The sequence below is a fragment of the Eriocheir sinensis genome, chromosome 36, assembly GCF_024679095.1.
Source record: "Eriocheir sinensis breed Jianghai 21 chromosome 36, ASM2467909v1, whole genome shotgun sequence".
Classification (NCBI taxonomy): Eukaryota; Metazoa; Arthropoda; class Malacostraca; order Decapoda; family Varunidae; genus Eriocheir; species Eriocheir sinensis.
The window spans coordinates 12,039,023-12,066,972 of NC_066544.1; the positions used below are offsets into that span (position 1 = coordinate 12,039,023).

Below are 27,950 nucleotides of genomic sequence, written 5' to 3' on the forward strand. Positions count from 1 at the left end.
CTGCACAGGGCAGCGCCAGGGTTATATGATATATATAATCAGGGCCCTTATAAATTAACAATGTATCTGTCAGCAACATTATTAATAATTTGAAACTCAAAATCAACTATGGCTCATAATAGTCTATAAATATATAGTAACAATGGTTTGTTATATTTTGGTCACATTACAATTACTTAATACCATTAATGCTAAATGTGGCAGCTTCCATTAAGACCCCAATTGTGCTGAGTTTTTGAAATGGTAGATGAACTGTTTAACTTCTAAATTTTTCATGCTATTCTTTTTATTAGGAAATGTATTCATTTATAAGTGTGTATAATATAAAAGTAATATAAAGGGGGAAGGTTGTTAAGAATGGGGAAAGTGTGCAAAACCAGGTGAAATATCCACCTTAATACCTTTAAAAGTTTGCCCTTCACCAGTTCATACTTTGAGATTGTATACTTTGCAAGACAATATGCTGCCCATACTCTTGCATAGCACAAGGATGGACTGTACACAGATCAGTCTAATGCAATAAGAAAAAATAAAAAAAATATGATATATTAATTTTGCTTCACTCTACCACCATACTTCTTTTACCTTCCTAAATACTACACCACCCAAACAGTCCTATCTAAGGATGCATGTGCAAGAGAGAAAATATAATTCTTGCACTATCCTAAACCAATCCTAAATGGTTCAATAAATAGGTACAATAAATAATCTAACTCTATAAACCAATCTAGACTCATTAAGAAAAGTGTGAAGGAAGATAACCAAAGCTCCCTCATTCAGAGTGTGTGTGGGGGGAGGGAATGGCACATGGTAAATGGGTTCAGGAATACTCCTTGATTATTGTGGCAGTAGTGGAACAAGTGGCATTGTGGCACTAAGACATTCATGACAACTCTAAAAACAAATATATATATTGGTGATATGTACCACAAGATACATAACTGGCTGACTTACTAATATACCATTGATATATGTTTCTAAAATATTTAGTCAGTCAGCATTAACATTCAAGCTACTGTGTGATAAATAAAACTATAAAATGGCTACCTGGCTAACCTAAAAGAGGTAAAAAATATATGTAGAGAGAGAGAGAGGAGGAACTGACACTTCCCAGCTGGTCAGGAGGAAGGAAAAACTGTTGACCTGCTCGTGGGCAACACTCGCAGGTACTACTGGCTGGTCGCCCTAAAATTTCCTATATTATGCCAAAAATAATAAGATTATATAAAGAAATATGTGATAGATTCTGAAATTATCCCTAAGTGACAACTACTGAATGTGATATATGTGTTTCAAAACCATGTGTTTCTTACCACAAAAACCCATACTGACCATGCTAAAATATTTCCCTACCTCTTTCTACACTAGATTCTTTATAACTTTTGCAAAAACATTAATATACTTTAAATATGTTCATACATTTCCCTATATACATGAAAATACAATCATTACACTATATTACAGAACAAAAAGTATCATTGCATCTGAATTGTTTCTGGAATGGGCCGAGGGTGAGGGGTCCCTAGCACCAGGCCTCACCTGACACCCTGGAGGAGAGGAGCTCATGGAAGACCTACAGAAAACCAGGCTAACAGGAGCAATTTTAGTACAGAAAATATTGGCTCATAAACTCAGGTCCAGTGAGATCAGCGAAGAGACAGACAGTTGGAATGTTACGAAGTCAAGTTCACATCTGTTTGAGCACTAATCTTTTAAGTACAGACAAGGTACTGAAGGCTAATAAATACACAACACATTACCAGCACTCTGCACCCTTTACCAAAACACTTTGGTTAACAGTAGTAATTTCATTAAACAGGAGGTGCTATTGGCTTCATAAAACACATTATTAAGAAATATGAACAATGCATTAACTGCATTATACAGAATCCTTTAGGCCCTACCACAGACCAAGATTCCAATAGGATTCTTTGTTAAAATTCGATGGCTACTGCAACTGCTTTACTGAAGCAAGGCTACTCTGACTGTCTTCTGTTGTATAAAGACGACCCTCATAGCATTTGCTTTTTAGCAATCTACCCCACTTGTCAAACCTTAGCCAAACCTTAGCTGCCAAGTGATGCAATGTTCCATTATCTTACTGCATGTGGTTACTAAGATTCTTCCTGACTTGAGACTTTCACAAAGTACCTCTGATACATGGGAATAAATATTTAAAGCTTTAAATATATGTTTTACCATCATCTTTTCATGATGCAATTTGTCACTGCTGCTTATTCATAAAGCTGCAGAATTCAACCTTCCTTTAAAGTTATTATAATTTACTTCCCTGCAAGGAATACCCACAACTAAAGGATTGTAGGTCAATCTGTCAATCCTGTCTGTCCTTCAAAAAGTGAATGCCCATCTCATATTCACCTAAAACTGAAAAAAAAAGCATGGAATTATTTAGATTTGAATTATCTTTGTTTTGCACTGCGATTTTTTCTCTTTCATCTCTGGGTCTTCCTCAAGCTGCCTTTGTCGCTGTGCACGTAAGCGCCTGGGGTCAAGGTTCACCCCTATGCTCTGCATGCCTCGAGCCAGTCGTCCTGCACCCGGGGCCAGACTTTGCATTCCTCGGGCTAGGACAGAGAAAGGTGCCAGCACTGCCTCCTTGTTCAGGGAAGACAGGGGGGACACCAGACTTGTGAGTTCTCCTCCTGGTACACTCCCTATTCCTGAAGATCCCCCAATGTGGCCCTCAGAGTGGCTGGAGGGAAGGTGGAGCTGCAAGTCAGTGGCAGAGGAGGCCCGGGCCACTCCTCCCTCCCTTTCTTCTCGCACGTCCACCTCATCCGAGGAATGGGAAATTTTCCTGACTCTCTGCATGAGGAGAGAGGGAGAGAGGCCCCCAAAGGTTGGGGTGATGGATGGTGTGCCAGAAGCCTCAACAGTTCCACTTACAAGGATCTCCGGGTTTGGGGAGGGATTAGCTGGGACATGCTCCCCTGATGGGGATCGAAGGAGGGCAGAATCACTGTGGCATCTCACCAGTGGGGGTGAGAGGTACCTTGGTGGATAGGCAGTGGGCATGAGACTTGAAGCCAACACTCCACATGAAGCAAGATGAGTTTCACTAACACCCAAGGGAACCAGCACATCCTGCTCACCATCTTGTACACAAACAGTTGGTTTCTGAAAATGGGAAGTTTACTGTTGAAATGAAAAACCAAATGAATTAATGGCTGCTATGAAAAATGATCATTTCTAGCTTTACCTAAAAAAAAAGGCTCTTTTAAAGGAAGGGATGCCTTTCTCTGGTGAGATTTCTAATGATAGCGATAAACTTAAAACAAAAAATTTAAACCAGTACTTCAACTTAAGGTAAATTTCAGATTGTACAGACTTGTGAGATCTGAATTTCCGATATTATGCATCAATTCTGCCACAAAAGTAAACCTGAATAGTTCCTGAAACAATATCCTAAGATAGATTCACCTGAATATCTAGGTCCTGTTCCCTTCATATCACAGTGCATGCCTCTCCCACTTTATCATGCTTTGCTGTGTGCTGACAACTGGCAACTTTTTTACTGCTGTTGAGAGGAGCACCTGGTGGCAGAATGACCCAGATACTCAAAGAAGCGCAGCAATTTAGAGAAATCCACCACAGCAAGCAACGGCAAGGTCCAACCACAAGTGCCCCTTAGGTGAGCCTATAAGCAAACTGGGCCTGTGTAAAAAATTTAATCTTCCTCTTTTAAAAACTGATGCGCAAATTTGCCCTTCGTTTACCTGCAGGTAGAACTTGGAGGAGGACTGGTGACCTGTGACAGAGGTGGGCCGCTTCATTCGCAGACTGGATATGGGGTTCAGCCTGGCCAGCCCTGATGTGACATTGGTGAAGGCGCGACTCCCTGTGGCCACAAGAAATCACTTAAACATCCTTCTTTTGGAATATCATATATGTGTACTTTATGGAGGTCACTTATGTATACCAGAATCTGATCCTCACTGATATTCTTTGCTAAATATATTGATGATTTACTGATATCACAACTTAACAACAGCGGATCCTCGATTCCATGGCTGGGGATGGCAATCAAAATTTTCTAATGAAATTAATCCGGTAGCAGCGACGGGCCAAATTTGTGGCTTTACTGTGTAGCAGAGACGGGCCAAATTTGTGCCATGCTATAAACCCCCCAAAATAGATGATACATAATCTGATCACAAATGCTTTGATATATATTATGAAATGGTTTATGTGAGGGGAGATTTTTTCTCATTTTTCTCGCTTGGAGGGACCATTAAGAAACATGATCCCTGCTGCTACCGGGTTAAAGGAATAAAACAATTAATAGTCTTGAGGAATAGCCATTTTTTTCCAAGTGAATGCCATTGCCACACAGTAACTGGCTTGCTGACACCATATTTGTTTATACCAAGCAGCCAGCTGTCTGAGTATCTTTTCTGTTCTCTCTGTTACTCGTCATGCTCAAGATGAAGAGAAAACAAGGCTTGTTAATTTATATTGGGAGCATAGAACTAATGTCATCTGGAGACTAACCTACTTCATAGAAATGGTACAAAATTGAACAAAGTGAACAAAAGCTATTTGCCACAGAGAGAATTACAAGGCTTGCCTTTCCTGCATATTTGTGTCAAGCAACGTACATAAAAACAGACAAAAATACCCAACATTATCAGGTTTGCCAGCTTGTTTTCCCACTCACCAGCAGTTTTAAGGGTGTCAGGAGACGTCTTGGTGAGGGAGGCGAGAGGATTGAGGAAGTTGGCCAACTGGCTCCTCCTCCTACTCCTCCTCTTATCCATCTTGCCTGTCACAAGCAAGACCTCGCACCCTATCATCTGACACGCCACTTCAAAGGTCTCCCCAATAGCCTTCACAGATTCTGTCAAAGACATACAAATGGGACAAGTTAATACCTGAAAAATTTTCAGTATGGCAAGTGTTGTTTTGGATTGAAACTCTAATAGAAACTCTAATAAACTACAGTAGGGGGAAAGAATATAGACTGAGATTAGTAACATCTAATCCAATCTTTATCTTGATGGAGAAATAACAGTGAGATTTAGTGACAAAATTACATTTTGCAGATTGGAAATTAGAACAGAGCTTGCAAAAATAAGTGGAGTTATTAACAAGTTTTATTGGGCTATCACCATTAGGGACTCTGACCACAGGATATTTGTTTCCCTATTATATTTTACAGTTTTTTAATGCATACAGAAAACTGATATGCTGCATCCATATGATACCTTCTTTCCATGGTGTATATTTAGAAATGCCTGAGATATAATGGATGACCAGTGAAGGCATCAGGACACCAACCTACTGTCTCCTCTTCTGACTTGATGGTGATGGCCATGTTGTTGAAGAAACGGATGTTCATGGAGCGGAACAAGTGAAAGTACCCACCCTGCCCATCAACCAGGTAGTTGAAACGGATACATTGGTGGGGGCGGGACTGCTTGAACATGGCTTGGCTGTAAGGCAGTACATGTTATTAATTTTTCTTGCTACTTCTGGACTTTAAGTGTTCATTTTCCCTATATAATTTGTATTACAACTTACTTTTACATTCAATGTTTCAATAATTATGTCACTGTTTCTGTTTGTAAGAAAATACATATTTTCATAAGGAGACAACTTCAGAAGTATAAATTACCATATTTGACGGCTTATGACACACTTTTTTTCCAAAAAAATATCCCTGAAAATCACCCTGCATCTTATAAGGTCAAGGTTCAGCTTTGGGTCACTGGCTAGTGAAGTTTTAGTGCAGTAATGGCACTTAAATCAAACTGCAAACCTCTCCACAAACGTAGACAAGGTGGCGATCACTTTTACAGCAACAACAATTCATTTATAAAGTAACAGCGTATATCAGTACAGTAGTACTTACCACTACTTCATACAAAATTACACCAGTCAGGAAGAATATTAAGTGACTAAATGCTTTTACCTAAACAAACTATAGTAAGACTCATCTTAAAGTGCAGCTGTAAGGTGCCATGTGGTGAATAATCAGTTAGTACATCGTTGCCACATTTTTTAACCCCACGTTCTCTCTCTCTCTCTCTCTCTCTCTCTCTCTCTCTCTCTCTCTCTCTCTCTCTCTCTCTCTCTCTCTCTCTCTCTCTCTCTCTCTCTCTCTCTCTCTCTCTCTCTCTCTCTCTCTCTCTCTCTCTCGGCGTTATCGCCACGAGGATTTGAATGTATTTTTTTCTTACTTATGTCAGCTTATTTTAACGTACATTCCTTCACGATATAATCTAAATATAATTGTGAAACAACTTACACATCCCAAAACGAAAGTGAATCTCAATAATAAGTATCGCATTTTTTTAAGCAACACTGTAAAATATGTATGCCACATTTCTTTATATGCTTATAAATATCTTATCCATAATAAGTTAACTGTTCTTTCATACGTTATAATACTAAGATTAAATGCGTATTTTATTTTTATTTTTCTTACAACAAAGGAGACAGCTCAAGGGCACAAAAAAGTAAACAATAATAAAAAGAAAAGCCCGCTACTCACAAAAAGAATCTAAAGAGGTGGCCGAAAGAGAGGTCAATTTCTGGAGGAGAGGTGCCCAGATACCCTTCTCTTGAAAGAGTTCAAGTCATAGGCAGGAGGAAATACAGAAGAAGGAAGATTGTTCCAGAGTTTACCAGCATGAGGGATGAAAGAGTGAAGATGCTGGTTAACTCTTGCATAAGGGGTTTGGACAGTATAGGGATGAGCATGAGTAGAAAGTCGCGTGCAGCGGGGCCGCGGGAGAGGGGGAGGCATGCAGTTAGCAAGTTCAGAAGAGCAGTCAGCGTGAAGATATCGATAGAAGATAGAAAGAGAGGCAACATGGCGGCGGAAATTTAGAGGTACAAGACTATCAGTAAGAGGAGAAGAGCTGATGAGACGAAGAGCCTTAGACTCCACTCTGTCCAAGAGAGCTGTGTGAGTGGAGCCCCCCCACACGTGAGATGCATACTCCATACGAGGGCGGACAATGCCACTGTATATGGATAGCAACTGTGTGGGGGAGAAGAACTGGCGGAGACGATACAGAACACCCAACCTCGAGGAAGCTGATTTAGCGAGAGAAGAGATGTGAAGTTTCCAGTTAAGATTTTGAGTTAAGGATAGACCGAGGATGTTTAGTGTTGAAGATGGTGACAGCTGAGTGTTGTCGAAGAATAGTGGATAGGTATTTGGAGGATTGTGTCGAGTTGATAGGTGGAGAAATTGGGTTTTTGAGGCATTGAAGGACACAAGGTTCCTTTTACCCCAATCGGAAATGATAGTAAGGTCTGAGGTTAAGCGTTCTGCAGCCTCCAGCCTGGAGTCATGCAATTCCTGTTGAGAGGGTCTTCTGTTGAAAGAAGTTGAATAATACAGAGTGGAGTCATCAGCGTATGAGTGGATAGGACAGTTTGTTATGGAAAGAAGATCACTGATGAATAACAGGAAGAGAGTGGGTGATAGGACAGAGCCCTGTGGAACACCACTGTTAATAAGTTTATCAGAAGAACAGTGAGATAGAACAGCCGGAAAGGAAACTGTAGATAAAGGAACAGAGAAAGGGATAGAATCCGAAAGAGGGCAGTTTAGAAAGCAAAGACTTGTACCAGACTCTATCAAAGGCTTTCGATATGTTTAGTGCAATTGAGAAAGTTTCACCGAAATGGCTAAGAGAGAATGACCAAGAATCAGTTAAGAGAGCAAGAAGATCGCCAGTAGAACGCCCCTTGTGGAACCCATACTGGCGATCAGATAGAAGGTTAGAAGTGGAAAGGTGCTTTTGAACCTTTCGATTAAGGATTGATTCAAAAGCTTTAGATAGACAAGAAAGTAAAGCTATAGGGCTGTAGTTTGAGGGATTGGAACGGTCACCCTTCTTAGGCACAGGCTGTACGAAGGCGTACTTCCAGCAGGAAGGAAAGATAGATGTTGATAGGCAGAGGTGACAGTATTCATATTTGCTGATCAAATTTGACATGGTTTTACTTATATTAGAACATTTCTACATCATAGGCTAGGAGCAACATGGCAATGCTGTACAAGGGGATTCCCCTACGCTGAACCCCCCCCCCCCCCACAACCGCACATTTAGTTGAACACCAAACCTGACAACACGCACAAGACACGCTATGTTTCCTTAGTAGACAGGGATCATTGAGCTAAGACAGACCTTCTTCACAAAACTGTTTAACTTTGTTTGATTGATAAACACAAACAAAATATAGATAATATTGACGAGACATTGAGAAGATAGGTTATTATCTGATATTTACAAGTGCCTGTTTCTCCATTTTGCGCTTATCTTTTAACATTCTTACTTTACATATGTGTTCAACAAACATTGAAGCTCATTAAAGTTTGAAATTTCACACTTCCTTATGTTTTAAAAATGTACTAGAGTATTACAACAACTAGACTTATGATGAGGAATAATAATAAAGAAATATGATGCACAAACTTTATACCCGTTACCCCTCTGAATGTCGCTGTCTCCACCATGTTTGTTTACATCTCAAAGCAGTACCATCGAGTCTACAGGAAGGACCAATTCTGGTAGGTCCCAGCAAATATTAAGGGTTTTAACCCCTTCAACACGAGGACGCGTATACTGCGTCCTTGTGTGCCCCGTACCATATCCGAGGACAAGCATACTGCGTCCTGGTGTACTTTAGCCAATATACGAGTTATTTTATCTCTATATTTATGCTTACATCTCAAAATTATCAATTAATTTATGCTTCTTTATGTGCACCATTTAATTCTGCATGTTTTCATATATAATACATGATGATTATGTTGAGTTTATGGCTGAAAACTTGTTATATTCAATAGCAACATTTGAAATTTGGCGCGCACGGCGATCCTGGATACGGCACGGGGCGCTGTTTTGGCCCGGCTGTAGTGAGTCTTTATGTGCACCACTTAATTCTGCATGTTTTCATATATAATACATGATGATTGTGTTGAGTTTATGGCTGAAAGCTTGTTATATTCAATAGCGACATTTGAAATTTGGCACGCACGGAGAAAAGCACTGTTTTAGCGCCCATAGTAGTAGGGTTAATGTAAAAAAGAAAAAATCAAATCTTTTTTGTTTATGTTTAATTTGTTATTCCCCTCTGCACCAAAAAACACATATAAAAAAATGAATTTCCCCGTCACCTTGAGGGCGTACGCGCTTGACCCTGACGGCCTCCATATAGCCCGTGTCCCAACCCAGGGGGTGGCAAAAAAAAAAAAAAAAAAAAGGAACAAACAGGATGCTCATATACCAAGTCACCACTCGTAAACCAAGGCATTTTTTGTGGGATTTTTTTTTTTTTTTTTTTTTTGCTTGTAAATCAATACGCTCATAAACTAAAGCACTCGTAAACCGAGGTTTAACTGTATTGGGATTTGATAAGGATCTGAATACATGTGAAGCTTCAATAATGACTTGATAGTGGGGAGGGCTACGATTGTCGGCCAACCGAAAAATCTCCACATGACACTCGGGGTCCAAACCCGTTTGTTATATTTTTTTCAAATGCCCACCGAAATTGGGGGTGCATCTTATAAGCCCGTGCATCTTATAAGCCGTCAAATACAGTACATTATACAAGAACAAAAGTGTTCTAACATTGATTTTATATCTAGGAATGAGGTGATGCCAGTTCCAACATTTCTTTATCTTTAACAACATTATGAACTTATAATAAGTTATTAAGAGTACAGCAGGGACTCACCAGGTGTATGGTCCCATCTCAATCTTCTCCAGGTCAATGAGAGACACTCGTTCATAATGCAAAATCTGGTCAGTCTCCTCATTGTATCTGGGAGGGAAAATTGGAGCATTCAGACTTATGTAAAAATAGCTAAGGACCAGAAGGGGTGCACTAAGACATAAACTTAGAAGTATGCAGCTAAGAAAAGGCTTAGTATCAAAAACTTCTAGTCAGTACAAAGAGAAATTCAAAGCAAGTTTATAATGTGGCTTCTTTAGTTTATACAGTAGGATCTTGCTAATAACATTTAATTGATGCCTGACAACACCATTATTAACGAAAAAGTTGTTTGAGTGACATTGCTGAAGGGTTGTTGGTGAAGAATGGACAGTACAACCACCCCATACATCCTGTAAACTGATAACTAAATTTGGTGGTAGAGCAGGCTGCCAGCAGGTTGTAGTTGCAACATGCCTTGTGAGTCCCATTCAGGGTACAAGTCTGACTACCTCATCAAGATGGCAGTAAATAATTGCTATGTAAGATGAGCCCAGACATTTCCTTCTCTCATAATATACATTATGCAAAAGAAACCAAATGTTAATGCAGAAACATGATATCTATTTAACCTGGTAGCAGCGACGGGCCAAATTTGTGGCTTTGCCTTGTAGCAGTGACGGGCAAATTTGTGCCATGATATAAACCCCCAAAAATAGATGATACGTAAACTGATCACAAATGCTTTGATATATATTGTGAAATGGTTTGTGTGAGTGATGATTTTTTTTCGTTTTTCTCACTGAGAGGGACCATTAAGAAACATGATCCCCGCTGCTACCGGGTTAATCTTGCCATTATTTTTAAAAACAATACTTTGTAAGTCATAACTGGTGAGATCCTAATGTATTAACTTAGAAAAGTCATCATGGAAGGTATGAAGGTAATTTCCTCCTTGCATGCACAATGATCCCCGGGTACTCTCACATGTTTTACTGACAGTAGAAGGATGTGAACTTGAGTACCCAGGATCTCTAGTGTATTGCTTCATAGTAGTAACTTTACATTACCTTTCTAAATACTTGGGTGGAGGGAAGAAAGGTCATCGCTGAAGTAGGGAAATCTCTACTAAGGAAGGATTTTACAGATACAATGCTACAACCCTCTGGATATTAGTGGAGCATTCATGTTCCATACAGTAAGAGTAAAGGAAGCATGATTGTTGGCTTCCATGACATTATTCATACATTCACTGATGTAAAAGTGGTTTGAAACACTTAAAGAGAAAACTTCAAAACAGTTCTACTTCTGAAATCCTACCTTGCAGTAGGTTTGATTATCAGACACAAGAACAAACCAGCAATACGAAGCTAAATGCATTCTTGCTTAAGACATAGGTGGTGGCAGTGGTGGTGTGGGACAAATTAACCTGACTGGGTGTAGGGCAGAAACACTCACTGGGCCACATAGTAAGAGTCCCGCGTTAACACCAGGATGATGTCCATGTCGGTCTGGTCTGGGTCGCCGGTCCTGTGGGAAAGTGGTACTGTTCTGAACCCAAGGCGATTTCCGGGAGTTCCATCACATAACTTTATGAGAAAATATTATACTATGCTAGTCATTTGATATTTTGTTTTCTGAGAAGGAACAAAAAATAGGTTGGGCAAAAATCATGAAAAATTGATAAAGAAACTGAAATACTTTGATATCTGTAAAAAATAAATATCATAATTCATATTGAACAATGAGATGTTTTAATATTTTATAATAATGAAATTAAATGAGAAGTGACTGCATTGACTGTTTTGTAGTTATATAAGTGATACATTAACTCAATAGTCACAGAGCACAAGATATAAGTTAGTAAAAAGAGAAAACACAAAAACCACCACTAAGGCAAGACTGTGCTTGTGCTCCCTGTGGCTGACGTACGAGGGGTCGGAATCAATGAGCCCCCACGCCCCAAGGATGGTCTCAGCATCAGGCACCAGCAGCTTCTTGCAGTCATCAATCACGTGTTTCACATGTTCTGGGGTCATTGATGATTCCTCCTCCTCCCCTGAGGCCTCCAAATTCATGATGTCTTCAGTGACTGGGTTGCCTGGAGTAAGAAAGTAAGAGGTGATGACTTTAGGCAACAGCTATATTCTTTTGCAAGGGAATAATCAACATAAAATGTTTAAGTAACTGAATAACTAAACTAAACAATTTCCTTAAAAAGCAGAGGGAGAACAACTTTCATTAGAGTAATTGACCTGGTTAAAAATACTAAGATTTTTTTTCCTACAGCAAAATAAGGCAGACCAGATATACAGTGCATTTACTCCCAAGACAGTGCCAGTTCCTATAGGTTTTGGCAGTGTTTAATTATCAGCATGGAGGCAATACTCACCCAACAGGTGATCAATTGTTGCCTGTCTGTAGGCATCTTTGAAGCGGTTCATGTAGTATCTGTGGGTGAAGGGATGGACACAGATTTTACTTCTGCAGTCGCTAGTTCAGCATATTCATTCTGTCCTGTGACATTGAGGAACAAACACCCTCTGACTCATCAATAAAATACTCACTCTAAAACTTTAATGACATTATCATATTGTGTCACTAAGGCCGGGTTCCCACTATCCCATTTTGACGGTCCCGTCGACGTTAATGATGTCAAAATGAGTCACAAAAATGGTGGGCGCTTGGTACTGAGGAGATGGGATCCGTCACGCCGCTTGTTGACAAAGAAAGGATGGACCCCATGGGCAACAGCGACTTCTTGATTGCTGCCATTGTATATATACTGGCTACTGAGTCAGAAGGCAGGCCAGCTAGGAGGAGGCGAAGGTTCTGGCCACGCCAACAATTATTTCAAGCCTTAAATTATTATTATTAAATGCTACAGATCAGTACATGTGGAATGGCAGGCCAACCACACTCGCAAACAACTCAAAATACACACTACAAGGGAGCTGTGGTAAAACCCAGTCCAAGGCAGGCTCTCAGGTCTGCTCTCTGATGAACAACTAAAAACAACAATTGATTGAATTCTCAATCATCTGCCTGCCTATTGAAGTCGCTCCCTGTTCACGATATAATTTTGGTATGAGAAGAACTGAAATAGTTCACAAATGACCCCCGGGTGTTCTCTGCAGCAGAAGAATACGTAATATTTGCCACCAATCTCCCCGCCACACCTGTGGGCTTGTTTACACCCGGTGTGCGTTGTTGCCACACTTCCAGTTTTCAACAAAAGATATTTATTGCCAAACAAAACAGATGTACATGATGCAAATGTATCTATATTATTATTATAATGAAATGTATGTATATGTTATTTTGTATCTCCAGAAGACCACCTATCAACCCGGACTCTAGATTCTAGGATTAAAGATGAGCTCCGGGAGGGCAGCATGAGCCAATGCAAGATGGTGCCACTATAAACATTCGCCTGCGCCAGAACGGGCTGGGCCGACCATCAGGCCCCACCGGGAAAAAGCCTTGGACCGACCATCAGGATCCACCGGGAAGAAGCCTACCAGCGCAATAGGCCAAGACGTAAAAAAAAAAAAAGTACTTCCATTTCATATTTTCATATGTAGAATATTCAACATCACTAGATGGGCCACCACTGCTGTTGACCCGCAGCCAAAAGTTAACTTGGATTTATCTCTGGACGGGCCGACGGGGCTCCATGCGTGAGGCCCAGTTCGAACTGTCGTCGCCGTCGACGTCATTGACAGTAGACGAGACTGTCATAACAGGGTGGTGGGAACCCGGCCTAACTGATCAAAACAAAAAGCCCTGAAAGAACCTCTGAGTAAAGAAAAAAAAAGGTTATATTATTAAAACAGAAGACTAGTGATACAAATTCAACAGTGGATGGGTACTGACACTATCTATAGATATATTTTTTAGGAAGGTACACATTCAAAGCCTCTCAAGGCATGCAGATGCTGTGAGGTGGTGACTGAGGTTATTATTATTTACTGATACATATTGAATTTCACCCTTATATCAAAATCTATAAACTGTTCATACTTCTGCACACACATTAAATGTACAGACAATCATATGTTCAGTTAACCAAGGAATCAATATACTCAACATAAGACTGAAGTGAATACAATATTGATCTACTTAAAAACCACCAAATACAGTCCTTTACGCAACAAGAAAATCTGCACCAAATGGCCACGTGAAAGACAAATGACCGTATGTGACGGGAGCTTCATGCAAACGCCTGAGGTTAGTAGGTATCAATGTTCCCCGATTCCACTTGTCTGACTGCTACATTCCTGCTGACACAGGTGACATATGCATCCCTCAACTGTGCTGAGTGCAGTTTTCCACAATGTGAAGTTGTGGGAGATACACTTCTCACAAAAAGAATACAATTTCCCAATAATATGCCAATTTCTTACAATCCACTGTTGGTTAGAAATGGTTATTCAAAGGCATTACTATCCTCTCAACAACCTGATATTTCATCTTAGCACAACTCAGGTTAGTTAGCTCCTCTGCAACAACATGGCTCTGCTCTTCAAGAGGCAGTAGAGGGGTCAGAATGAGGTCTAATGTGTCTGTATGCAGGATGACAACACCCGAGGACAATCACTCCTTTTAAGCGTTGTTCAGGGAAAATGGAGGAACAAAATAAGTCAGGGGAATTACAGTGATTCAAACTCTAATCTAATATTATCTATACTCTTTTCAACTGATTTTCCTACTCTACTTGAGAACTTATTACAAACTCAAAAGGAAAAATTCAATTATAAAGTTATGTACAATACAAAGTCAATGTGTGCATAAGATTTAAATTTAGAGTGTGTGGGAGTGGAGGGCCTGTGCTAGGGTCACATCATGTGGTGAAAGATGAATAAAAGGGGAGTCCAAGGGCTCTGCAAGACACCCTGAGCAATGTTAATGGGAGAAGGCAGACACAGGAGATGCTTAAGTAGTGGTAGTACTATAAGACACGCTCCATGTGGGAAGCAAAAAAGAAAGCAATCAATCTCTTAGGTATCAAAAATGCACAAGAACCAAAGCAGGCAAAAACGAGTGTGTGCGAGGGAGGCCAGACAACCCTCATGGCCCTCCCTCACAGCCTTCAGCCTAACCTGGAGAGGGAATAGAGGGCACTTGCTAAGTATTTTTCACTGGATGGGGCGATTTCAGCCATGTAACTTGGTGGACCAATAGGCATTAAGGCACCTGCTACACTGAGCAAAGTCTCGACATAGTCTATCTCCTGCCACTGACTGTCTGAGAGCTCCAACCCCAGCATCACATCAATGGCTACTTGCCGGTATGTGTCAAGAAAGTGATTCCTATAGTATCTGTAACAGAAACACATCAGGCTCTAGGGTGTCTTTTTGTAACTGTTTAAAACTTCAAAGATCCTACACTCTGATATTACTTGAAAATAAAATGGGATCATAACACTGCAAACTAGACTACATTAAGAAACATCAATATAATTAACACACAAAAGAAACAGGATCAACTGCTGAACACAAAATTAAAGCTTGAATTAAACAATGAAGGTAAACTGCCAACAATGGTCTATTGATCTAAAAATGAAATGTGGATATATTAAACACATGGTCGGTAATTTCTAGTGCCCAGACTGTATGACTGAAAGAAAATGAAAACCATATTAGATGTCTGTCGCTCAGCTTGGATAACAAACCTGTGCAGTCATTTCATCCCTAATGTGGGACACTCCTAGCTGGTGACACAGCTAGTCATCTGTGAGGCAGTCCATGACCAAAGAATATTATCCAATTTGTCAAATTATATTGCACTTTTATTCTCCCTATCACACGGTGGAGTTTGTCTTTTCTTCAAAATGTCCCTGACTCCCCAGGCACCCCCTGGCTACACCTTTGTTCCTGACTGAATTTTTAAAGAAAAGGCAGCCCTATTTTCCTGCCTGGATATTCCCAACTGCAATGAGGGTTTACTTTAACAAGGGGTTTGAGCTGGAAAATCCCTGTTAATGACACAGCCAGGATTTTTTTTTTTTTTTTTTTTTTTTTTTTTTTTGAGTGCCAGACTTCCAACATTGTCTTAGCAATCTTGGCTAGTCCAAATATTGCAATGGTCAGTCAAGACCCAAACTAGGAACCAATACCCCCGGCAACATCAAAACAGCAGATTAACAATGTGCTACTGAGTTAACTTATTCTAACACTCTCCTGTTTGTATCAAATCTCAGCCTGTACTCCTTCACTTGATGAGCAAATATTTTTGTAAAAAAGTCACAGATGCTATTTTACATTGATAATATTGATGAAAAAAAAGCAAAAACAAAAACAAACAAAACAAAAAAAAGATTACTGAGTTTAACAGAGATCAATGGAAATTAACCAAATATTGTTTTTTTTTTTTTTTTTTTTTTTGACAAACTGCTTGGAAAGAAAGGCTGAGAAAACAAGCAGATTATGGTCACTCTGTTAAAAACCTACATCTGAAAACTTGTGGTCCGGATGAAAGACATGCCACAGAAATCAAAATGAAACAACAGAATGAAAGAAAAGTATGAACACAGATTATGATTACACCTCTCTATAGTTCAGCGAGTGTTCTAGAAGGTGACACATAAGGACTTGGGCTTCTATGATACAAGAGGTTGGGGGCAAAGTGTGCGTCTCTCTATCTTTACCTAGACATTCAACAGAAAGACCACAAGGACTTTTTGACTCCCCCACCCCATCTCTGCAGGGAATGAAGGTTACTGATGATGATGATGACATAAAAAGAAAATTAAAAGGCCCATCTGAAACAAAAAGGTTTTATAAATGGAGCTGACGGGGGAACTCAGGTTAGGGTTGCAAGACTCACCTGTTGGCTGAGTTCATGCCGTCCTTCATCATGCCTGCAAATCTCCTTTCTCCTGTCCGGGTGAAGTCTCCCTGCAGATTGAGAAACATGATGAACACAGGCAGCCGGGTTGGTACTTAGTGATGTTTTGGGGGGGATGACAGTAAGCTCTCTGAATACAAAATTTTACCAACATTTAAATATCAACACCAATGCTTGTGTGTCCTGTTCATTATATCATGGTTAGGTAAGATACATCACATTAATTTAGCAAGCTGAGAAGGAATTACACTCAGGAACACTATGCAAACCTAAAACTAGAAGAAGCAAAAGTAACAGTAGTAATTCCATTGTTCCTACATATCTTTACAACTTATTTAAAATGTAGAATAAAGAAGTGAGTTTGAAGCAAAGCTACCATAGGCATGACTCAAGACACAAGCATTCCACATAACAAAGGACATGACCCTGAGTAGGCACAAGTTTGTTTACTGTGTACAGGTGCCACACCACTGAGAGGTTTGAATGGCATATGGATAGGTTTTATTTAGTTAATGTTTTTGCAGTCTTAGTTTCTTTAGTGTATACCCATTAAAAGTCTCCCAACCCCCTGTGTTTTGTAGAGCCATCTGTCACTGCTACTAGAGTACTAAGACAAGTGGTTAAGTTTGTTCTCGCCTTCAAGCCAGTGCAGAGGAAAGTCAGAAGGATAAAGCAAGGAGGTACAGGGGCTCTTCATTCTAATAATCTTATATTATGCTGAGAGACAACAAACAACATTAAAAACAGTAATGGTACTGACAATTATATCCCATCCATCATTTATTGTCTCCTTCCCTGTTGGGATGACAGCATGCCCAAGGACACGCAGTAGTCTTTAGCCCTACAAGTCGCCCTCCCCTGAAAAAGCCCAATCAACTCTCCCTTACATATTCTCTTACTTTCTTAAACAATTAGCTAGCATTTTTTACATTAGTGTTTTTATTTCAGACACTTCAGACTGCCATAATATTCCACATCTTTATCAAGATGGTCAACAGTCATGTGAAATTCCTTTTAAGCAGAATGATGAACCATTTACAATAACGTTCTTGCCACAAAACACAGCATAAAATGCTATTATGAAATATAATGGAGAAAACTGAACTAAGCTGAAGTATACAAAAGCAAGAAAATCAGTGCAAATCCAAATTACACATAGTAAATTAACAATTAAGCAAGTTTGTAGTAGAAACTGTGTGTGAGTGTGTGTGTGTGTGTGTGTGTGTGTGTGTGTGTGTGAATTACAATAATAATAATAATAATAATAATAGGTTTATTAAAGTATGGCAGCCATTAGGTTGAAAATATACAAATTAGAAATACAATAAACTATAATACTAAATAGGCTACACAAGAGGGGGGGAGGGGAGGGTTAGAGGTGGTTTAGGAGAGCTAAAAATAGAGACAAAAGGGGAAGGGAGGGTGGTGTAAAGGGAGCACTGAGAGTGTGTGTGTGTGTGTGTGTGTGTGTGTGTGTGTGTGTGTGTGTGTGTGTGTGTGTGAGTGTGCACATGTGCATGTACATGTGGGTATGTGTGTGCACATACGTGTGCATGTGTATGGTTTGGTTCAGCTGACCTTGAGGGCGGAGGTGCCTGCGTACTGTTTGCTGATGGTGTCGCCGTTGTTGGCCCACATGACTTGCAGAATGGAGCGGCAGGCGGATGGCAGTGGGTGCTCCGGGGGAATCATGCCAAGCTTCACAAACTGACTCTCCAGCACAGATTTGGCGATGGCAGTCTGCAATACATACACTCAAGGTTTTCAGGGTTAGCAGAGGTGGGCAAGGTGACACGCCCCCCCAGCGTATGCCCTAAATGATTGATTGAGTAGCAAATGATGGCAAGTGGACTTTAACATGAATATTGAGTGATGGAATACAAAACCGAAATACAAAGTGATGGTTTCTTAAGACTTTGCTAATGAACTTTTGATAATCGGAAGCATTCATGGAAAATACCATAAATATTGACTTGAGCAATGCAAAAACAACAACAAATTATAACAGACCTGTACAACATTGGTTCGGTCAAGACAGTCTATGCAGTTGATCCTGAAGACCCCATTTTGCCTGCAGATCGTGCCCTCCTTGTCAACCCAACAGTAGAGCATCTTGGTGATCAACTCCTCGATAGCTTCAGTCAGCACAGACACATTCTCGTACCTCATCCCTCGGCTGAAGGAAAAAAAAAGAATGAATAAGAGATTTTCAGAGTAGGATGCAACTATGATAGGAAGTGAGGAGATACAGAAATGATGGCAGACAGTGCAGCTCGTGGTAGAAGAATCATACTAGACAAAGGGCCAGTCTTACAGTCCAGTCCAGCACGTTTGTAAGCTCCCCAACCAAACACAAAACACGACGAAAATTCCTTGTATAGTGTTTTTTTCACATTTGTTACTTTTTTTTATGCCCTTGAACTGACTCCTCTGCTGTAAAGAAGAAAAAAAAAACACTATACAAGGCATTTTCGTCGTGTTTTGTGTTTGGTTGGGGAGCTTACAAACGTGCTGGACTGGACTGTAAGACTGGCCCAAAGTTCAAATAATAGCAATTTACTGTATGACTAGCCAGCACTTTAAAGGGCAGGGTGTGTTCACCAATTCACGCGTGTTTTTCCAATTAACTTTCACATCAGTAAAAAAAAGTAGCAATCTGCAAAATTAAGAGGAATAAAATGTTCTAATGTTAAAGTAAAAAATGCATGTAATCTGTTTTTTTTTTTTTTTTTACTATTTTTTTTACAGCAAGGGAGGAAGCTCAAGGGCAGGAAATAGAAACAGCAACAAAAACCTTGCTAGACGCTGCTCCAACAAAAGAAAAAAGAAAGAAAGGCCAGAAGAGAGGTCAGTTTCCCTACCTATCTACATCTTCACCATCTTGACCCCCTCACGGAACTTCCCGCTAGGGGTCGGCCTCTAACTTTCCCAGTTTCGACATTTCCTCTCAGCACATTCAATCCTTCGCCTACCAGCTTTTTCTCTCTCCATAGCACTTCTCCAATCTACTGATCTTTATTATTATATTTTGATAGTTTTTTTTCATTTTCACACCTCAGTTTACTTTTCCTTTTTATTTTTGTTCTTGAGGTGAGATTTAGTTGACATAGTGTGTACAATCTGGCAAACATACCCTGGACTTAACCCCTTGACTGCGGATTTCCTACCAGAAGACATCACCAAGCTACAGGAATGGAACAAAAAGTGGCCACTACAATTCAAATGGAGAATAATGTAAAGACATGCACCTTGGGAGGGGAAATCCAGCATACCAATACCACATGGGAAACACTCCACTATCCACCACAGAGGCAGAGAAAGACCTGGGAGTGTATGTTACCAGGGTACCAGTGAAAGCCAAATCCGTGCCAATCGCAGCGGACGGGTTAGAAGAAACTCAACACCACTTACCAGTACTCGTGGAAGTCAAAGGTAACAAAGGTGAGGGATGGGGAGTCCAGCGTGAGGATGTTGTTGAGGTAAGCGTCCGCAATCACCTTCTCCTTGCCGTTCTGCTCCACCAAACTTACACACGTGACATGGCCATGACGCTTCACCTCCGCTTCAAAGTGTTTGCTGAAGGCGGCTGCGGTCTCCGTCGCATCTTTGGGGTGACATGAGGTATAAGGTAAGAGCTCGGGGATGCCAGCTTAAAATGATTAGTGATTCTCGATCACACAGATTTTGTCAGGGAAATATAAAGTCCAAGAAATCAAGGGCCAAACGTATCTGCATGTAAACCGAAACTAAAACTAAAAAGAATAAAAAGGAGATGATGTGATATAGATACAAAGGGAAAGAAAGGGGAGCACTGCAGTAACCTTTGTCCAGTCGAGGTGGTGGGCGATACTTGTAGCCGGGCTGACTCCAGAACACTGGCACAGACCCTCGTACCTGTGGATCAAGACAGACAGACCCTCACTTTCAAGGCAGAGCGGTACAGCTGGAGGGACGAGAGAGGAGAAGGGGAGATAGAGGATCTGTGGAGGAGAGGGAAAGAAGAGGACTGGCAGACAGACCCTCACTTTCAAGGCAGAGAGCAGTACAGTTGGAGGGAAGAGAGAGGAGAGGGGGAGAGAAAGGAAGTGTGGAGGAGAGGGGGAGAGAAAGAAAGCGTGAAGGAGAGGGAAAGAAGAGGAATGGCAGACAGACTCTCACTTTCAAGGCAGAGAGCGGTAGAGCTGGAGATAGGAGAGAGGAGGAGAGGAGGAGGAAGAGGAAGGAAAGAAGGAGGAGAAGACAGATCTGAAACTAAATTACATCTTTGGGGGGGGTATCATTTTTCTCTCTCACCCTTCTCCATCCTCTTAAAAGGACCATGTTGTGGGCTTTTATCTATAATGTTCAGCCTCTGGTCAGTCTTCTGTACCATGAAGAAAAAAAATGGCATGAAGGAAGTCAAGCTCACAACTGACTGCTGATCCCACCAGCTGTGTGTGTGTCTTAACCAGGTGATAAAAAAAAAAAATATCAAGCATATATAGTAAAGTCTCATCATGTTCTTTTGATAATAAGGTGTGAATTTTCATTTGGCAACCTAAAATCCTTTTGCGGATTTTCCTACAAGAAGACATCACCAAGCTACAAGAATGGAACAAAAAGTGGCTGCTACAATTCAATGAAGAAATATGTAAAGTCATGCACCTTGGGAGGGGAAATCCAGCATACCAATAACACATGGGAAACACTCCACTATCCACCACAGAGGCAGAGAAAGACCTGGGAGTATATTGTCACCCTCATAAAATAATTGCCTGTCATTTTTCAGCAATTTCCATGTTTTTGTCAACATCAAATTTTCAACATGTGATGCCCATTTTTGTATAGTTGCCTTCATCATTCAGGGTTTGAGCGTTCTAGAATTGGCCTTTTCATTTCTGCCTAACTCTTAACCCAAATGAGATAATGGCAGTTCTTTTCTGATTTCCTGAAAAGTAGAAAATAATGACTTAGGTGGTTGGTTTATGAAAGTGATGAATTACGTTACCAGGCTACCAGTGAAGGCGAAATCCGTGCCTATGACAGAGGACAGGTTAACTGCTACCACGACCCTCATACAGTGACCAGAAAGAAGTCATCCTCCTTGCACCACTCACCTGGACGAAGGCTACCCGATGGTGGGAGTATGAGACAATTTGCTCGGTTTCCACGTAATTGGCCACTCGACCGTCTTCATCTACCCCCCTCCGCTTGTACCTTGTTCCTGCACGATGCCTGCTCCTCCGGGATACCAGAGTCAGGTTGTACTTGTCTTGCTGCTGGGAGAAAGGATGGTTTTAGTGTGTGTGTGTGTGTGGGGGGGGGTCTGTGTATGTGCATGTGTGTGTATGTGTGTGTGTGTGTGTGTGTGTGTGTGTGTGTGTGTGTGTGTGTGTATTTATCTACTAGTTGTGATATACAGGAAATGAGTTATGCTTTAGGGTCTTGTCTCTGCGTATTAAGCGTATTAATCAGTCAAATTTAGGCTTACACTCATTTAAGTTTTTGGACTGAACAGGCTCATTGTCCAGGCTGTCCTACTATTCAGTGCATCTACTGGGTAAGCTGAACGTGTATTCCTTGATATCGTTCAGCCACTTAGTCTTTTTCAACTTCTCTTCATGTCCTTTAATTGCTCTCCCATCCCACATCCCATACAAACATCTTCTCTATCAATTTTGTCTACGTACTTCCTTAATCCACATAAAGAAACTAAGCAGATTACAGTGTACAGCTTCACTAGTTATACTGCACTTCTGAACAAGGATGATGATTTGATTTTCCACTATAATTTGCAGACAATGGGGTAATGTGATGGTGATGATGTAAACTTCTCTACTCCACCTACATGGCCTAACATAATGATGATGATAACAATGATGATGTGAACTTCTCTACTCCAGAAGTATGTAGGTTTTAATGGAAATGGCCTAACATAACAATGATGATAACAATGATGATGTGAACTTCTCTACTCAAACCACATGTAGGTGCCCATCAAGGTGAGCCTCAACCCTCCCTTGAGTAACGCACCTGGGAGTTCTGGGTTCCTTCAGGTGTGGTTGGGGCTGCATCCAGAGGCACTGATTCTGTCTGCACAAAGCCCTGTATCACCGGCACAATCCAAAAATCAAGTTTGGAATCCTGTAATGGAAAAATGGCAGTAACAACATTTTGACAAAGTAACTGGGGAATGTTTGCTAATTTGTACATGCTATTCCGCACAGTGCTCATTTCAGGAAAAGATATAAAAAGGGAGCCGAGATGCAAAACTAAACACTTGTCAATGAGGCTGCTACTCTCACTCTCACCTTTCTAACTCCTGCCATTCATTACTCGTAGAATATGACAACTTTTCTAACACTCTCATCACCCCTTATAGGCTTGTTACTGACACCAACTCACCCCTTGTTCTATCAGATCCAAAAGTAAGTGTTTGTTCCAAAAGTATTCATCCTCAGCGCGGCGCCACAGTGGAAGGCTCCGGTCGTATTCAGGCTCACTCTGTCGCTGCAGGGAGCTGGTGAGGTCAGTGTCAAGGGAGTAGTAGAAGGAGTCTGACTCGTTAAACATCTTAGTAAGTTCATCCAACACCCGTCTCTCATAGCGCTCCTTGTCCCGAGCCTCACGACGGACCTTGCTTCCCTGCAGTGATGGATGGCAGAGTATGTTACCAATATATACACACCCTTCCAATTAGTACTCAGCTTTCCAGGGTAGTTCTTTATCCGGATATGAATAACTATTGGGAGGGTGTGCATCAAGTGGTGAAAATAAACAGTTATGCTCATCTCCATGGCTAGGCTATCCCTGCCACCACTGCCATCACACTCACCTGCCCGGCAGCCGAGGCTGCAGCATTGACCGTGGCAGACTTGATTGTGGAAGTGACACTACGAATAGTCCCAAAGGTTTTGGAGAGTGCCACTTTCTGCTGCAAGTCAGAAAATGGTAGACCCAGCTTCCTCTCTCCTGCAGACCTTGGGGAGGAGAGAGACAGAAAGTAGTGCACACTCTGGCACAACATTGTCTTGGTAATTCCTAAAACTTGAGCTTCCATTGCTACTTTTGACAGAGCGAAGAGGCTGTTTCTGCCATACTACTACTACTACCTATTTTTACTACTACTCAAGTTATCTAAATAAAACTAATAAATAATCATTTGAGAAAAATATATGGCTGAAAATTAAATCAAACAAATAAGCAAAGCAATAACTGTCACATCACCAACCAACAAATGAACCACAATAAGCAGATCTAACATGCAAGTTTTCTTACCCTCCTGGATGGTTGGCATGTTTTTTGCACTGCTGCAGGTTAAGTTCTGAGTCAGGAGGTGAAGTAAGGGGCAGGAACACCACTCTGCTGATGCAGTAGACAGACTGGTTCTCCCCGACAGTCCCCACCTTCTTCACCCCACAAACCAACACAAGGCGGGACGACAAGTCTGAGTCAAGGATGGGAAGAGAAAGGGTTAAGCTCACCCAGCTGCTCATCCTCCCTTTTGGGATGGATACCTGTGGATACATGGGGAAGGTAAACTGTGGTAACCCTGATGTCACACCTGGCCTGTGTCCCAAGGTAATGGGATCTCACACACCACAGGCACTGGCTGAGTGGTCAGCGTGCAGGCACAGTGTCCCGGAGGACTGAGGTTCAAGTCCCCTCTTGCCGCTAATGGCTGACAATTATCAGTCATCGCCGAGTGGCCTAAGACTACCCACATTCTGGCCTAAAGACCATTGACTGATTTTTCATCTCCTATCAGGTGACTGGCATGTCAAACGTGGTGTGTCTAAGAGCTACCTGGGATACCATACTTTTCTTGAAATATCCCTCTGATTACATTTGTTATCAAAACAAATTACAGTATCAAAATAAATGTCTTTCCTTGCTGACTTTTCAGAAATACTTTTTTACAAAATTCATCATCATCTACAGCCACTACATGTCCACAGCAGGACAAAAGCCTTTCCCATTTTTCTCCAGCTCTCCCTGCTGGACGTTAAGTGTACTCCACCCCGCTCCAGTACTGTTCTAATTTCATCTCTCCACCTGGTCCTCTGCCTGCCCTGACTTCAATGCTTTCTGGATTGCCAAACTGTTACTTTTGTTGTCCATTTGTTTGCAGCTCTACACATGATATGACCTGACTAACTTTTAATGTTTATTAAAATATCTTCAACCTTTGTCTGTTCTCTAAGCCATGATGCTCATTTCCTGCCTCCCCACGTTACACCCAGCATTTTTCTCCCTATTCCTTCTTGTGTGGTCCTTAGTTTCTGAGCTGTATCTTAGAAGTGACGTGTTAAATGTTTCAAATAAAGTTTAGAGGGATCAACAGAATTTGGAAAGGGATAGGAATTATTAATTTTTACTAACCTGGCTGGTAATCTTTAAAAAATTAATTACCACTGCTATCTTTTATAAACAGGGAAATAAATATAGCAAATAAAGGTAGTACATGTTGCACTCATCATTGACACGATAATCACAAAAAAATAATAAAGCAATGCACAAAATTAAACTGGTCAGCCCAAAAAGATAACAAAGAGAATACTGCACAAGACATGCCTGGGTGGATCTGAAGTTTCCCGAGGAGGAGGTGAACAATACCAAGGCATGTGGGGTTTTCTGCTGCTGCCAAGTCCCAACCTGAAAATGAAGAGAAAGGTCAGTGATTAAAGAGACAATAATTCACTATGGTCAGACTCATATATGAAGTACATTTGGGTGGGGCCGCGCCTCTCCCCAACGCTGATGCATCATCCCCAATACATCCTCTCATATGTCAGCTGCTTACTGTGTGAAATTGTGTATTAAAGATTCTGTATATACTAAAATAAGGCCATATAGTACACTATGAATGTGTTACTATTTACGATAATAAAAATGGAATGTGTAAATTCCATTACACATGACAGCGTTGCTTTCCAATGTTGCCAGTGGACAGTGGTCACGGACACCATACCACTATCTCCCTGACTTCCATCCATTGTGGCAGCTACATCAACTAGCTCTCGTGTGCTCCACAGTCAAGAGAGACAACTTATTTACATTGTGAGCAAGTAGTATTTTTAGACTAGTCCAACAATTAAGGGTAGGTTTGGCAGTGGTACTATTCATTAGGTTATGGCAGGGTTTTGTTCATTTAAGAGAATTGGTGTATTTCTGGATATTTGGTGTTGTCTCAAGCAAGCTGTTCTGGTGTTTTTACACTAGCTCTCAAAATATTCTCAGGTACTTGATTAATTTGTAATTTCTGCAAAACTCATTAATTTTGGAAATTTGCAGGATAAATGCAGTGAATTGCTCTGCCTGTCCAAAATTACAGTTTGTACCTCCCTATTAAAGTTAAGGGATGAAGGGATGGAATACTTGTCACTAATATTTTATTTACCTTTTGCTGCTAAAGATTGCCATTATAATGTAAACCTTGTCTAATCATTTATATCTTAGAAACATATAATTTGTGATGAAAACAGTTAGCAATGATGACAAGCACACTAGAATCTATAAAAAATAATAATAGTGCCAATGACTGGAGTGAGTTGGATTTAATTCTGGAGAAATACCTGAGTGACTACACTCCATTTTCTTTTTTACAGATAAGCATATTGCTGAAGATACAACAGTAAAGATTGGTATTGGATGCTTTGATCTCTACACTCTTTCCAACTGATTTCCAGGAGGTTTGAAGGTTAGAAGAGCAGCTGATCAAGTAGGAGACGGGGTATCAGCGCTGTAATAATACCCATCTTAACCATTCCGATTTATCTCAAACTTAGAGCTGGCAAACTGTGTCCATTTATTTCCCTCCCCTAAGCGGCGCACGCTATAGGGGTGACTGATGTGGGAGGTACATGAGGGGGCGTGGACAGTCAGGGCAGGGAGGAAGCAGTGAAGTTAATACCAATCACAAAAATATCTCTGGTGCAATGTTGGGAAGAAAGAACACCAGTGAAAGAGAAATAAAAAATGACAAGTGAAATAGTAGAAAAAAAGCAAAAAAGACAGAAAAGGGAAATGCAAAAAGACCATGAGTAGGCCCAAGTGAAGAAGACAAAGGAAAAGAAGATAGGAAAGCAAAAGTCTGTGTAGCAAGCAGATTGAACAGAAAAACAGAGTACAATGCAGTGTGAAGAAGAACCAAGGAAGACCTAGGAAGCGATACAAAGCGGAACAGGTCAAAAGAAGAATGAGAAGGAGGAGGAGGGTGCTCTGGGGTATAGTATTGCTGTGGTCATGTATGGTGTGCGGGCGTGCGGGTACTGTGTGGGGTGGGCGATCCGGGAGAGGAGGAGGGGGTGGTGCGATATACTGCTGTGGTCATGTATGGTGTGTGTGCGTGTGTCCTGTGCGTCTTGTGTGTGTGGGCGTGTGTGGGGTGGGCGTGGCGGGGCGTGTGTCACCCTCAGCTGGCGCAATGTCGGGAGGAAAAAAAAAACTCGGCAATAAAAGAGAATTAAAAAGAAAAGTGGACTAGTGAAAACTAACAAAAGGGCAGAAAAATGAAAGGCAAATAGAGAAGTCAAGAGTAGGCTAAAGCGAAGACAACAATGGAAGGAAAGAAAATAGAAGAGCAAAAGTGAAGAGTAAAACAGAAAGACATAGAAGTGAAATAGAAATAGAAAGAAGTAGAAGGGCAAAAGTGAGGGGAGGGAATAAATAGAAGAGTAAAACAGAGAAATAGAAGAGAAATAGAAATAGAAGGGCAAAAGTGAGGGGAGGGAATAGATAGCAAAATAGAAGAGCAAAATAGAAAGAAATAGAATAAAAATAGAATAGAAATAGAAATAAAGAAACAGGAGAGCAAAAATGTGGGGAGGGAATAAAAAGATAGCAAAATAGAAGAGCAAAAGAGAAAGAAATAGAATAGAAATAGAATAGAAATAAAGAAACGAGAGCAAAAGTGATTGGAGGGATTAAAGTGAACAGGAAAAAAAAAGAAGCTCAGGGCAGGGTTAAGTATGTAAGTGTGCGCAGTGAGGGAGCTTAGAGTGCGTAGTGAAGGATCTAAGTGTGAAGAAGTGCCAGGGAGGACCCAAGAGGCGGTACAAAGCAGAACAGCTCAAAAGAAGAAGAAGAAGAAGAAGGACCCACAGAGTGACAAGGAAGTGTAAACAAGAACGCCACTCACATGTTTTAGCTTCGAAATGGCCAGTTTTTCGATTGCACCAAAGAGAATGTTCGCCCCTGTTGAATATGTAGTACTTTTCTGTTTGCAGGAGCTCCATAGTTCCACGCCACGAGTCGCTTCACTCCCGTAAATGTAATTTGACACATCGATTGTGGCCTGACATGTTCTCCCAGCCCGGCCACCTCCCTCGCAGGCAGGAACGCTAGTGGATATTGGACAGGAAGAGGAACATCAATCTCAATGCCTTTCACTTGTCTTGAGTACCTTCTACAGCAACTACGTGCTC

At 40.9% G+C, this 27,950-nt stretch overlaps 1 protein-coding gene across 2 annotated transcripts; it reads right to left on the minus strand.

Moving 5' to 3' along the window:
• Positions 1-810: 810 nt before the first annotated feature.
• LOC127007809 (phosphatidylinositide phosphatase SAC2-like) lies at positions 811-27,878 on the minus strand. Of its 2 annotated transcripts, XM_050879178.1 has the most exons (21): positions 27,665-27,878; positions 25,099-25,179; positions 23,803-23,971; positions 23,360-23,504; positions 22,930-23,169; positions 22,558-22,668; positions 21,642-21,800; positions 20,367-20,439; positions 19,957-20,149; positions 18,556-18,721; positions 18,124-18,285; positions 16,525-16,595; positions 14,799-15,017; positions 12,089-12,147; positions 11,629-11,797; positions 11,155-11,226; positions 9,721-9,807; positions 5,299-5,453; positions 4,679-4,858; positions 3,738-3,859; positions 811-3,138 (listed from the first exon to the last, which is right to left on the minus strand). In XM_050879178.1, the coding sequence occupies exons 1-21, from the start codon at positions 27,759-27,761 to the stop codon at positions 2,410-2,412; spliced, it is 3,459 nt and encodes a 1,152-aa protein (XP_050735135.1). In that variant the 5' UTR covers positions 27,762-27,878; the 3' UTR covers positions 811-2,409. The 2 variants fall into 2 exon arrangements, with proteins under 2 accessions (XP_050735135.1, XP_050735136.1); XM_050879179.1 differs by lacking the exon at positions 14,799-15,017 and having other exon boundaries at positions 27,665-27,876.
• Positions 27,879-27,950: the final 72 nt, after the last annotated feature.